The sequence below is a fragment of the Doryrhamphus excisus genome, linkage group LG14 (genome assembly GCF_037039965.1).
Source record: "Doryrhamphus excisus strain RoL-2023G ecotype Guam linkage group LG14, RoL_Dexc_Guam_v1.1, whole genome shotgun sequence".
NCBI lineage: Eukaryota > Metazoa > Chordata > Actinopteri > Syngnathiformes > Syngnathidae > Doryrhamphus > Doryrhamphus excisus.
This window is the reverse complement of record NC_136370.1, coordinates 4,687,654-4,702,849: the sequence shown is the minus strand read 5'-3', so window position 1 is coordinate 4,702,849 and position 15,196 is coordinate 4,687,654. Positions and strand designations below refer to the sequence as shown.

The window sequence follows — 15,196 nt, the reverse complement described above, 5'->3', positions numbered from 1 at the left end:
AAAGGCTCACTCCATTCATGCCGTTGTTCTATGGAACAAATGCTCCACTGTGCCTCCCAACCTTCTTCCTGTCTGTTTGGAGTATGATCGAGTTCTTCGTAATGTCAAGAAATCAAATACAAATACAAGGGATTGAAAGAAAGTACACAAAATGATACAAAATAAATTGTAACATGACTGTAATAAAGGTGGGTCACAACTTAATGGCCACAGGAAAATGAGAACATTTCAGAACCCCTGATCTGGTGTCTTAACCAGCAACACTGATGCCCCAATACGTTCTTCTATGAATACGACTGTCTGGAGGACGCAAAAGCAAAGAAAAAGTTAGCCGGCAAAGTGAAGAAAAGGTATGCAGCACCCCTCGTCTGCTCCTGCATTCCACCTCCTCCACAGTGGCTGATTTTTATTTTAGCTTCACCGTTCTTTTTATTCCTCGTCTTTGTCTTTGGCCTCTGTGCCGGGTCTCTGGAGTGTGAGTTGAGTGGATGTTGTGTCTGCGGCGTGTATTAGTGCTGTTATCCCGTGTGTGTGTGTGTGTGTGGACTCTGCTTTTTTCCATGTTTGCGAGTCCGACGTAACAGCGTGAGTGAAGCGTCCGTATCCTGTTGCTCCTGAGCGCAATCGCTGTGTTTTGACTGGGTTGATAAATTAGCTGGATCACCACAGTCAGCTCTTTTGCCTCCCTTCTCCACACACACTCCCTCCATCACCTCCCCCTACCTCGGTCCCTCCCTCCCTTTCTCTCTGTGTGCTAAGGACAGGAGGTCAAGGAGACGGTGATGAGGTACATATCAGTGTGAACCAGAATGTAGATTAGTAGCCTCTCCAGGCAGGCGCGCACACACACACACACACACACACACACACACATATACCTCCTCTCTTCGTCTTGTGTTTATGTCTCTGTTTTTTTCTGTGTGAAAGGAATCAGGCGGAGGTCAATAATGTGTTGAGCACTATTGATCCATCCAGTAGGTCCTGCACATGAGAGGAAAATGGAGCCTTCCTTGAGTAGATGCCGTTAGCAGCCCTGTGGCACCATTAGCCTCATCTTTACCAACACCCTAGGTGGAGATGGTCAAAGTCAACGTGGCATCTTTGCAGGAGAGCCACATCTGTCGAAGTAGTATGAAAAAAAAACATTTCGTCATATAAGGACGGCCTTGCGGCGCCATGAGCCAGGGCGGAAATGCTAATTTGAAAGCTGAAAAAAAATGTTTACGGTCGACTTCAAAAGGTTGCGCACTTTATGTCGCACGTCTGCAGTTGTTTGCCTGAGGCACGATGATCAAAACCTGGCCCCCCACGCACGCGCAACACACACCAAAACGGATAACCTCCCCTGGACCTGGAGGCAGCGCCGGGTAAAATGACTTTGAACAGCTCATTCATCGATCAACACATTTCACTCACCTGTATTTAATCAATTCAATTCAACACCATATGACTTTTAAGGTTATCTGGGGGCTTTAAGCTCACACCATTAAAAAGAACATAGACTTTGGGTGGCTGTCTGCCTCGACAGATTGGGTTTTCTTGGTCTATAGCAGATGAAGTAAAAACCTGTCACTGTGAGTGCGGAAAATGCAGCGTTATCGTTGGTTGGATCGTTGGTTATTTTTGTACTTGGGATACTACATTATCACGATCATTAAACCTTCCCCTTGGTATTAAATTAATATGCAGATAAACAATAGCCATTGTAAGTGGGCAATAAAAGGGTACTAGCTCAAATTCATACGGACGGATGCCAACATCAAACCAGAATGAAAGATGTAGGATGGTTACTCATCGATTTATCAGTGCTCACCTGAAACATCAAAATCAAAATGTGACCATGCAAAATACACATACACTATACAATTAATTATGCTCAATATTTCAAGTTAATTCAGATAAAAATGTGGATGTTTTTTTAAGTGTGCAGGTGTATGGGGGGTATATGGCTTCAGGTCAAATGTTTGGGAACCACTTACCTATTATTAGTCAAAAAATATTGAAAGACAAGTTATCTGTAATATTCCAGTCATTAGGCATCAGTAATGTTATGAGACATGATGTTAGATTACATTACCTTTCACCCTGCATGGGGGACTGGCTACTCAGCCAAAATGCCATGGCTGAGATCAAGTGGGTGGGAAATAAGTTCTCACCTCATTCGGTATGGAAGTTTTTGGCTTCTTTGTCCTTCTTCCGCACTCAGAGTGATATACTTTCTTAAGTTTAGAATAAGCTAATTGAAGAGGCCAACTAGTTACCATGAGGCGGGCGTCTTATGTCCTCGGATTGATCCCGTAGCCCGCACAATATGATGTAATCAAAGAATATGAGTGTAAAGGAGACTACTGCAGTGTCTATCTACAGGGCTCTAATAATGAAGAAAGTGTTTTCTATGAAAATATTCAATTTATTAATATAGAATTCTGCTTCTGGAAATTCAGTTATCACAGTCGGGTCTGGAACCAACTAACCGCAATAAACAAGGGACCAATACTACTACTACTACTACTACTACTACTACTACTACTACTACTACTACTACTACTACCCATCACAAAAGTTGTTGAATCCCTTACATTTGTACAGGTTTTCGTTCGTTTAGCCATTTTTTGCATGATGCTTAAAATGGCTTAATATGGTGGACAGTAGAAGTAAATTAGGTGCTAATTTAGGCATAAACTGCAACTTACATTAAAAAAGCAGAGTTGTCGGAACAGAACTTGTTGGTAAACAGAGGACTTCCCGTATGGCCTTTATCTTTACTCCCCATTGTGACATTTGCCCACTCAGCTCCATTTTCAGACAATTTTGGTGTTGTCCACACTGCCCTCCTCTACACAGCATTGTGGGTAAACAGAGAGATTAGCCAATCAATCTTCTCCCAGAAAGAGAGGTAGTGGAATTGGCGAGAGCGCGAAGGAGGGAGATAGGAAAGGAGGAAGAGGCAAAGGGGACAAGGAGAGAGAGGGAGTGATAAGGTAAAGGAGGTGAGGGAAGAGAGAAGTGTAGAAGCAAAATATAATAAATCGATGCAGATCTTCAGATGTCACAATGTAAACAGGCAGGTGTAAAAAAAAAAAAAGGCTGGAGTGTGAAAGTGGCGAAAGTGATGATAAATGTAAATAACGAGCGAGTGTATAGAAACAATGGAGGTGAGGAGTGGGATTGTGTAAGGGAAAGAACTGGCTGCAAGCATCAAGCTGCTAAGAACTGAATTTGGTTCTCAGCAAACTGTTAAATGAACAAACTGCTATCTGAGAAAACAAAAGCACTTTGAGCAGCTACAGACAGACAGTTTGCAACTACACTTTTTAATACAATGCATAAATTAATTTCATGAGGTATGGACATCATAATCAATGAATTCATCATTGAAAAATCTGGCAATTGCGATGAATTTAATGCTGATTAACTGTCTCTGGAAGCAAAAAACGCACTAGCGCAGAGGCGCTGTTTGATTCAGTCTCAACTAGTTTGCTGCGTAAACGATGTTACGATGTTAGCCGTTCACCATCCACACAGACCTCCACTGTAGCACATTATTTTGCCTCTAAAGTGGCATACAACTCAAACCACCGTGCAAGGCGTCAGCGGCGTATGAAGAGAAAAACACGAGAAGAAGAATATATTGCATAATGCAATACAATGTGCATATTTTATTTAATTTTTGGCTAGATGAAGCATTTTCAAGACGCATTCAGAAGACGAATACAAAAGCGTTGTATTGATAGGTAGTATTCTACACTGCTCACTACGTGTCAGTAATGTTAGACTGCTGAGACAACAGGCACCACAGTAATTAGTACTATACAGCAGTAGGCCCCCCACCCCACCAGTACCAGTCCTTCGGTGGAGGACGAACCAGGCCAAGGGAGATTTTCAGGTTCAATGTAAAAAAAAAAAACTTTAAAAATTGATGTCAATTTTAGAACTATGGGCCATTGCTTTATTCAAAAATAACATACAGTTAGTTTTTATTTATTTTATAAATGATATAGAGCTAGGTGGTGGTACAGCTGTGTGGTTAGCCTGTTGGTCAGTTGTGGAAAACTTGGGTTCAAATCTCTGCTTGGGCATCTCAGTGTGGGGTTTGCATGTTTTCCCTGTGCATGCCAAGCGGAGAGTCGAACCCAGGTCTTCCCATCTCCTGGCTGTGTGGCCAACACACTAACCACTCTGTAATCGTACAGCCTTATTTTCTCTTATTATGTCTACTATATTGGGTAATGAGTATAAAGGTGACTATGGGGTGTTATTTCATGTCTAGAGGGCGTTAATCTTGTTTAAAAAACGTATTTAAAAGGTCGCAAACAGGTCCCTACTTTGTGGAAATTCACTTAACCAATTAACCGCTATAAGTGAGGGATTATTGCATGTACACACAGCGACTATGACTCCAACTATTCATCAATTGTGTTAGATTAACATTCATGAATGGATTTAATGAGACAAGGCACGCTGTGAAGGGAGAACAGAATTGGTGGGTTGCATGTTTCGAATCCCGCTTCCTCCATCCTAGCCACTGCCATTGTGCCCTTGAGCAAGACGCTTCACACCACTTTGCTCACAGGGTCACCTACAAATGACCCAGATCCAAACCAGGCAGGGTGAGCTTTAGATTGATCTAACCACAATAAAATGCTTATAGAAGAGCAACAATGAATTTAAGAAGTTAGCTTAACTAAATGAATACATGTATTCATATTTATAGTACGCTGAGCCCTTTTTAATGCAAACGAACAAAGACTAAAAGGACCTCACTGCAAGTCAGGATTCCAAAGGATTAGATGCGTTGTAAAGAATAAAGAAACCTCCACCGGGGCCAATGCAAGTTTGCGGCTGCTTTTGTTTAACAAATGTGCCCCTGAACTGTAATGACTATTTCCTCTGCTCAGACATTTGAGGAGAAACAACTAGCATCAATAAACTACTGTTGAAGATAGTGAAGATAAAGAGCCTCAAAGCCCTTCATCCTGCATGTCACACAAAGCCGACTGCCACCGTAAAACCTTTGCAGGGTCCCGGCACCCAGCGGAGAACGCCGGGATAATGCCTCATAAACGGCGGCCCCCGCAATCAAGCAGCCTTCAAAAGACTGACAAACTCTTGTAAAGATAAGACACACACACACAAAAATTCCCTTTTCTCGCTATGTCTTCTCTGTCAAGCATCTCTTGAAACCAGCAGAGAGGACCTGTGCTCGGAGAGAGAGGCCTCAGGGGGGCCGGAGCCAAAATTAAACCGGGCTTGTCTCCTTCGCTTCATCACTGCTGGGAAGCAGACAGCGAGCGACCGTGCAGCACGACTATCGCACTGTCACGCACGCACACGGGGGTTAACTGGCACTGGGGGTGTGAGCCCCTCCACCCTTCTTCCATAGGCTGCTTGCCAAAGATGCCCCCCGTCCATAAATACGCACGCACACACACAGACACAAAATCCCTGGCTTAGCCTCAACCCAGTGCTGGGATTACCGGATTAGAACTCTATTCCATTATCTCCCCACACTATACAGCATGCACGCACACACAAACACACACGGTCTTGACCAGAGGGCATGGCCTCCTAAGGGGAAAGATGCAGCGTATCAATCATAACACATGACATTTACACACGAGACGAGATACAGTAGCTTCTTCCAGGTCCACTTACATGCCCATCCCATTTCATAACAAGGGACACGTTTTGAACACCACCCTCCTCCTTCTGAGGGTTCTCCTGCAGGTCCGTCCTGACCACTGCTAGTTTTTACCGGTGGCTTCAATGTAAGTTTACTACTGATGTTCTACTAGCAGCAAAGGTACTCAACTGGTTTGGCTGCGGGACCCACCATCACCCCTCAATGGCAAGTGCTGACCCAAATTGCAGGAATTTTTCAACTCAAACTTCTCACATTATGTTCTATTTTATGGGACTGTTTTCAACACAGTGCTGTCTCTTCTCCAGCAAATATCTACAGCTGTGTGTCTGAAGGACAACACTTAATGTCCTTCCTTGACAACAACACAAATGGACAAAACTGCTGTAATTAGAGTAATAAAGAATAAAGTCAATATAAGTAACTGAAAAGTTAAAAAAATATATTTTACAACAATAAACAATAAAATATTGTGAGAAAATCATTTTAGTAGCATTAAGTTGAAGTGTTAAAGAAAAAAACATGTTGAAAGCTGAAATGCACATTTTGTAGAAATATATATGTATATAATATATATATATTTCTATATCTTATATAATATAGATTATATTATATATGTATATATTTATATAAATATATTATATAAATTATTATTATATTTATATTATATAATATAGAAATATATATTATATATTAATATTATATACACATATATATATCTAGAAAATCTGCATTTCAGCTTTCAACGTGTTTTTCTTTATATATATACACACATATATATATACACGTATATATATATATATATATATATACACGTATATATACATATATACATATATATGTATATACGTGTATATAGTATATACATATATACGTATATATATACACATACATATATACGTATATATATACATATATACGTATATATATATATACACATATACGTATATATATATACACACATATACGTATATACGTATATATATATACACATATATACGTATATATATATATACACACATATACGTATATATATATACACATATATACGTATATATATATATACACACATATACGTATATACGTATATATATATACACATATATACGTATATATATATATACATATATATATACGTATATATATATACACATATATACGTGTATATATATATATATATACGTATATATATATATGTATATATATATATATATATATATATATATACGTATATATATATAGTATATATATATATATATATGTATATATTTATATATATACGTATATATATATATATATATATGTATATATTTATATATATATATATATATATATATATATAAATAAAACAACATCTTAGCATATCTACATGTGTTGCTTTACAAAATATCCAAGTGACCCTTGCATCCTTTCATTTTTCACCCTTGACATAAGTGTTGGGAGTGAAACGTGTCATCAGTGGTAATCCACACAGTGGAGGTACGGCCTAGAAAGAGTTCAAATACCCGATTGAGTGAGGCCACTTACATAGTCATGGAAGGCCTTGGCCTCACTGGAGTGCTCACACGTCTCCCTTCGGTCTGGAGCTGCACAGTACAAGTCCCAGAATACGCTGAAATGGAGGGGGTGGGAGGTGGGGGGGTAGAGAAAAGGTCGCAAGGGTTAGCAAATGGAGCAACACAAGCCAATGTGTAACAGCTATTCATAACCCATTCACACACTCTCACTATCAGCGTAGTGCTCTTAAAACTGCCTCTTATACACTTGAGCAACGGCATGCGGCAGGACACAATGCCGGTGTCACACCCCCTCCCCCTCTACCCTCAATCAGCCTCTCAGTCACTGTAAATACACCTCACTGACAATGTAGTACACCTTGTAAACGTATCAAGTCCTTGTGATAGAGCAACAAGGCAGTCCGGTGATTGGAAATGGACAGAGATGGGTACTTGTAAACCCCGTCAATATAAACTTCGATCGCAGTCTATTTGGGCTGTGGAAGTGGGGGAAATCGCCAACATGACCGGCAACACTATCCGCCAAGTGTCTAAGAGGTCCTAATTGCATCAGTCTGTACGTATCGATTCGGGGCTAGAAAGTGGGTGGAACAGCGGCACACGGTTAAACACAGACCCGATGAGGCAGCCGCCGCGTCATGCTAATTTGCCAGTCCCAAACCGTGTGAACTTATGGATGTTTTGATCAGAAAAAGTCAACTAATTATCCAGCTTAGCCCCCCTCCGAGATGAGGTCAGAGGGCACGAGCGCCGTAGCGGCATGCATACCAATGCTTTGCTCAAATGCAAACTCAAAGACAACATAATTGTATTTATTTCCATTTTATGTGTGCAAGAGAGGAATGACCATGACATCCGATTCCCCCCTCCCAGTTAACCGGGGTTGTAACCTTTTCAAATTATTATGCTGCCCATCCTCTTACTAGCTATTAAAAAACACGTCCTTGGTTTTCATATTGCTGATAGTGCTTGGCGAGCCCGAAGTTCATTCTTATGACTCAGCAGAATCACCCCCTGAGGTGAAAAGTTACACTACAAACTGTACTAAAAACCATTTAAAGCTACATGCGGAGTCTGGACACTTTTAAATATTTGCTTTGTAGTTGTAATACAATAATACATAATGCATAGTTGATCATTTCTAGTAACTGTCTTTCATTCTGTGTTTTTGTTGTTGTTGCCATATTAGGTTCGGGCTTCAACATAGGTCAGAGATAGGGCTGTCACAAGATCACACGAGATTAAAATGGGACAAGATTTCTCGTCTTGTGGGCACTAGGGTTGTGACGATAATACATGAATTAATTAATCGCTCAATAAAGGCCGGCAAAAAGTCTATTTTCCTCGTCTCCCGTTCCCAAACAGGCAGAAAGGGAGTTCACCCCATAGAACATCGTCATGAAAGCCGTGAGTCCTTTTGTCAGTCATACAGTCTCTTAGTGTTGGTGGGTGAAGGCGGGGCCGCGAGCATACACACAGACTGCAGAGCGTAGCCTTGTGAGGAGCAATATAGTTAATGTTAAAATTAAATTAGTAGATTGGAAGATATTGTCATATACTTATACCATATTTTCCGGACTATAAGTCACACTTTTTTAAAATCATAAATAATAAAAAATTATAAATAATAAAAAATGCAACTTATACTCCAGTGCGACTTATGTATGTTTTTTCTACCTAATTATTCATTTTTGGCCTTGTGCGACTTATACTCCGGAGCGACTTATATAGTCCAGAAAATACGGTATATGACAATATACAGACGTCTTCTGTCTTCTTTAGCGCTAGCATATCCTAACTGCTCCACTTAGCGCCTCTATTATGGTAGCCACAGAGCCTCCTACATGAAATGTAGTGCCTGTAGGCAACTTCCTGGTGTCGTTTTTACTAACTCCACGAAATGGTAGGAGCTAAATTTGAAGTATTCATGTGTGGGCAGTGCCTGGAAGCTTTATCTACCTCTGATTGCACTTTAAAATGTCGACTAGGACTACCTTCTGTACTAATACACTTGCTGTACTGTAGACTACAATTGACTCAGATAGAGTAATCCCTCGTTTATAGTGGTTAATAAGTTCCAGACCTGACCCGGATTGAATTACTGCAATAAAGAAATCGTTATTTAGAAATATAATATTTTTGTAGTTATAGCATAGAAAACCTATTTAAAACCTTATAAATACAGTTTTAAAACATTATTGGAACCCTCTAGACATGAAATAACACCCCTATAGTCACCTTTAGACTCCTATTACCCAACAACAGTAGACATAATATTTCACACTAGCATTGGGAGAGTTCCATGTTGTTGTTCTTTTTTTACTTTAATTTCCTTTACAGTACTTTACAGTAGTGTCTCAATATGACATTACTGACACCTAATGACCAAAGGAGAAAACTTTGAATGCCTTTTCTGAATACCTTATATTTGTACTTTTGTTAATTTAGCAATGTTTATGCTTGAAAATGCAATATTTGAATTTGTTGCAGTGTGAAGTACATTATCACTCCTGTGCCGATACCAATATGAACTGATATAACATCTTTATGCCATTTTTGTGCCAATGTTGGAGGACATTCTTGGTTGAATTTTCAAATGACTGAAATAACAATTATGTGATGTACAGTGAAGAAAATAAGTATTTGAACACCCTGCTATTTTGCTATTTCTCCCACTTAGAAATCATGGAGGGGTCTGAAATTTTCATCGTAGGTGCATGTCCACTGTGAGAGAGATAAACTAAAAAGAAAAATCCAGAAATCACAATGCATGATTTTTTAACAATTTATTTGTGTGATACAGCTGCAAATAAGTATTTGAACACCTGTGTATCATCTAGAATTCTGACCCTGAAAGACCTGTTAGTCTGCCCATTAGAAGTCCACCTGCACTCCATGTATCATCCTGAATCAGATGCACCTGTTTGAGGTCGTTAGCTGCATAAAGACACCTGTCCACCCCATACGATCAGTAAGACTTTAACTTGTAACATGGCGAAGACCAAAGAGCTGTCCAAAGACACCAGAGACAAAATTGTACACCTCCACAAGGCTGGAAAGGGCTACGGAGCAATTACCAAGCAGCTTGGTGAAAAAAGGTCCACTGTTGGAGCTATCATTAGAAAATGGAAGAAGCTAAACATGACGGTCAATCTCAATCGGAGTGGAGCCCCATGCAAGATATCACCTCGTGGGGTCTCAATGATTCTAAGAAAGGTGAGGAATCAGCCCAGAACTACACGACAGGACTTGGTCAATGACCTGAAAAGAGCTGGGACCACCGTTTCCAAGGTTACTGTAGGTAATACACTAAGACGTCATGATGTGAAATCATGCATGGCACGAAAGGTTCCCCTGCTTAAACCAGCACATGTCAAGGCCCGTCTTAAGTTTGCATATGACCATTTGGATGATACAGAGGAGTCATGGGAGAAAGTTTTATGGTCAGATGAGACCAAAATAGAACTTTTTGGTCATAATTCCAATAAGCGTGTTTGGAGGAAGAAGAATGAAGAGTACAATCCGAAGAACACCATCCCTACTGTGAAGCATGGGGGTGGTAGCATCATGCTTTGGGGGTGTTTTTCTGCACATGGGACAGGACGAGTGCACTGCATTAAAGAGAGGATGACTGGGGCCGTGTATTGTGAGATTTTGGGGAACAATCTCCTTCCCTCTGTCAGAGCATTGAAGATGGGTCGTGGCTGGGTCTTCCAACACGACAACGACCCGAAGCACACAGCCAGGAAAACCAAGGAGTGGCTCCGTAAGAAGCATATCAAGGTTCTAGCATGGCCCAGCCAGTCTCCAGACCTGAACCCAATCGAAAATCTTTGGAGGGAGCTCAAACTCCGTGTTTCTCAGCGACAGCCCAGAAACCTGACTGATCTAGAGAAGATCTGTGTGGAGGAGTGGGCCAAGATCCCTCCTGCAGTGTGTGCAAACCTGGTGAAAAACTACAGGAAACGTTTGACCTCTGTAATAGCAAACAAAGGCTACTGTACCAAATATTAACATTCATTTTCTCAGGTGTTCAAATACTTATTTGCAGCTGTATCACACAAATAAATTGTTAAAAAATCATGCATTGTGATTTCTGGATTTTTCTTTTTAGTTTATCTCTCTCACAGTGGACATGCACCTACGATGAAAATTTCAGACCCCTCCATGATTTCTAAGTGGGAGAAATAGCAAAATAGCAGGGTGTTCAAATACTTATTTTCTTCATTGTATTTTAGTACATTTTGGTGCTGAGGGGCTGAAAATATTTGGAAACCCCCGCCTTACAAATAGAAATACTTCTACTATACAACTTTACAAGCGCCTAAAATCACTTTGTTCCAGTTTGGACAAAAGGTCATGAAAACTAAACGTGCATTAAACAGCATCAATAAAGGGAATTTGGCGTTAATCAGTGATTACATTGACTCAACAGTCCGAGCTAATATATGTGCGCGTGTAAAACGGCTTGACTTTTAATTGAGCGAGATAATTTATTCGCCCTGAGGTCTGGTTCAGACTTCTGCTCTGGGCTTAATCCAAGCCTCGATGGTCTCGTCGTACAGTCGTGGGTGTGTCTGGATTCGAATTAAGTCGAGCCTGGTGGAAGGTGAGGGGTTTAGTATCACCTCCAATGGTATGTGTAAGTAGCCGGCGTTCATTTAGAACAGTCAGTGCGATGCTAATGTTGTTTATGCAAGTTTGAAAATGGTAAAAGGACACCTCGCTTGACAGCAACATGCTTACATTGCTCCTATATAGAGTGAATGAGAACCATGTCCTAGGTTATTAAAATAAGCAACTTGGCTGATTTGAAGTGTTTAAACTGCTGACCCCCCCCCCCCACTCTACTTTTAAGGTCAACCCTTAGCCAGGGGCAGAAATGACAGCAGCGAGGGGGCAGAAATGGCGGACGAAGGGGTGGCACAAAAGGAGGATGGAATGCGACGGGATAATCTGCTAAGAATCCTTCTGCTGCCCGAACAAAGGAGGAAAAGTGGGAGGGTGGGGGGCACACAAAGGGTGACCGGGGGGTAAAGAGGGGGAGGGGACCCAAAAAAAGTGTGTGTGTGTGGGGGTAGTTGGGGAGGGCATCAATTCTCTAACCATCTGGATCTATTGTTTCAGGAACGGGGGGTGAAAGATAGAAAGCTGGAGGAGGGGAGGGGAGGGTCACGCCCTCTGTGAGTCTGGTCACCCCCAAGGCTGAGACTGTGGCCAGCCCCACACCAACGGTGTCATCATAAAATCATAAATCACGACAAGACACCAGCCGTTTTAGTCCAACGGGTTCAACTGTATGCTGGGGACCATCAAAAGGATGGGGTCGCCCCCCTGTTTGGAAATGGAGACCGTGTTGAGGGTGGTGCCTTGTCAGTTGTAGTAGAAGAAATAATATGTGATGAAACTGCTACACTGATAGCAATAAAAGAGTGACACTCACCACCACCACGAATGGAGAAATCCAGGGGGCTCCCCTAATGTGATGTTCTTCTCCCATCGGATCTTTGAACAGAAGAACAAAGAGAAGTCACAACCTGGAGGCCAGTCTCAGGAAAAGAGGCTCCAATAGGTTTTCATTTGGGATGCTATGATCAGGGTTTTATGCTGACGATCATCCATGAGTGATATTGGCCGACACAGACCAATCACACGAGTTGTATCCTGACAGCACACAAATTATTTTTTGTGATCGGCTTTGAAAAGCATTCATTGACATATGCCAAACACGGTTTTACGGAAATCTGAGGACAATATCTATTGGAGCATCAGTGGTTTTCAGACATCTTTACCTGCGTTTTCACCTGGGCAGTTCAGGCCACTCTTCACAGGTTGGTTTGGAACGTTGAAGCTATGTGATAGCTACTACCGTGACATAGCAGGAACAAAGTGTCACCACCCAGATAATTCAGGTCAGTTTGGATCGGTTCTTGGAGGTAAGTTTTTTTTTTACGTTTTGAATTTCATGAAAGTTACTAACGTGACATGGAAACACTGCTAAAATCTATTACAATTGTAATTGCTAACATATCTTTACCCATGTTTCCATCAGGGTAGTTATGTTCGTTCGTCACAGGATGATTTGGAACGTTGAAGCTCATGACGACTACTCAAGCTAATTCAGTTTGGTTCTGATCTTCGAGGAACGTTTCAGACGTCTGATCATTTTGATGTTTTGGATTTTGTGACTTCAAACATTGCAAAGCTGTACCTGTATAGCCGAGACTTTGCATACGTTTTTGGCATTTCTGAATTGCAAGGAGCCAGTAGTTTTCAAAAGGTTTCACTGAACTAACTTCAGTGAAACCTTGAAGACAAAGAGACCAGATTTGTGATTTGACTTGAGAAAGTTTAACCTTTTTAACGATTCTTTGTCAAGCCCCATGCATACCGCAGTTGGCACCCCTAAAGTAAGGGTGCCACAACCTGGTACTATATTCATTAATTCATTTTCTACTGCTTACCCTTACGAGGGTTGCGGCGGTGCTGGAGCCTATCCCAGCTGTTTTCAGGCAAGAGGCGGGATACACTCTATACTATCTGAATCATTTTCAGTGACAATAAATTTGTTAAAATTTCCATACCTAACCCAACCAAAGTGACCCGCTTGTGTTTTTTTTTGGCTCTTCTTCCACTCCAATCAAACGACTCTCCCTTAAGTTACGCAGGCATTTGTTGCTGCATGGGGTGTTTCCCCGCGTCAAAGGTGGCATGTCGCAGCTTACAAGAAAGCGGAATGGCCGCGTAACTTTATAGGATTTGGCTCATGAAAAATGTACACCACACCTCCCGCTCATGTAATCAGCATGAGGACAACTAATATCTGAGAGGACTACAAAAGACCTGATAGGTCTTTTAGAATGAGTTCTGTGTTTGATATGATGCACAGTGTGAGCAAAAGTATTGGGACACCAAATTTATCAGGCTTCCACACTCCTCGGAAGACTTATGTCAAGATTTGGGGAATTTTTATGGGATTTTTATCAAAAGTTAGTCCACTTGCACCAGGCTGGACATGGCTTCATGAAGGTTGTACAACAGCAATTTCCCTGGCTTGGTGGATTATTTTGCGTCAAACTGATTATTTCTACTGTGTAATGTGGCAGCTGTCATGACTTGCAAGAAGAGTGATCACATTAATCAAAGGGCACCTTTATTGTTGCCGGTGAGCGAGAGCGCCGTGTGTTTGACTTTTGGATTATTTGGAGTCTTTACATTTTATTCCTATGATGAATTGTGTCAGCTGTCACGCATTTCTTGACTGAAAGTGGTGTGCATTGGCAGGAAATGCCACCCTCCCGTACGACTTCTTTACTCCTTAGTCAAGTACCATCGTCCATTGGTTCCAGACCCGACCGTGATAAATGAAATTCTGCAATATTGGAACATGGAAAACCTGATTATGACTTTCTAAAGATTTTTAAGATTATTAGAGCCATGCAGAAATAACACCACTATAGTCACCACTTATGCTACAGGGACTCTAGATTGCCATTAGCTAGCAAACAAGTGCGCTGACAAGTTTGCCTCCAATTTACTTCTTCGAAACTGAAGAAAGGGTTTCTAACGAAAGGGGAAAATGGACAAAGTATGATGCTACAAATTTACCACTTCCACATGGAATGGGAGGGGAACCTTTCTTTCTTTCTGCATCAAGTGCACGGTTAACTAATAACTAACTGTTAACTAATAATAGACCATAGTCTACCCTAAAACAGTGATCATTATTTAATTTTAGAAAAAACACGATACAATGAGGGAGTGATAATCGAACCGCGATATTGCGAGGGACGACTGCATCAGGATGCAGAACACGTACGTATAGGTACGCATCACTACCCCCATCCATTAAGCAGCCGTGGCATTATTTGGTCTCGCTTTGTCACACGTGACGCCAAGCAACAGCAGGCATCACCCCTAGCTTCATTAGTTCCTCTATTTGCAAGGGACCCACAAGATGTTGAACTCCAGAGAAGAAACTCATTATTGCAGAAAAAAGATAAGTCTATATTTTCTTGCAAGCTGCAAAAGGAGAATG

At 41.1% G+C, this 15,196-nt stretch overlaps 1 protein-coding gene across 5 annotated transcripts in view; it reads right to left on the bottom strand.

Moving 5' to 3' along the window:
• Window positions 1-15,196, bottom strand: part of LOC131140099 (single-stranded DNA-binding protein 3) — a 44,383-nt gene that overhangs the window by 19,379 nt on the left and 9,808 nt on the right. For all 5 annotated transcript variants that reach the window (XM_058090222.2, XM_058090223.2, XM_058090221.2 and 2 more), the window contains exons 3-4: window positions 12,602-12,663; window positions 7,169-7,253 (exon numbers count right to left, since the gene is read on the bottom strand). In XM_058090222.2, the coding sequence (XP_057946205.2) occupies window positions 7,169-7,253; window positions 12,602-12,663 (147 nt within the window). The remainder of the gene's footprint in view (window positions 1-7,168; window positions 7,254-12,601; window positions 12,664-15,196) is intronic.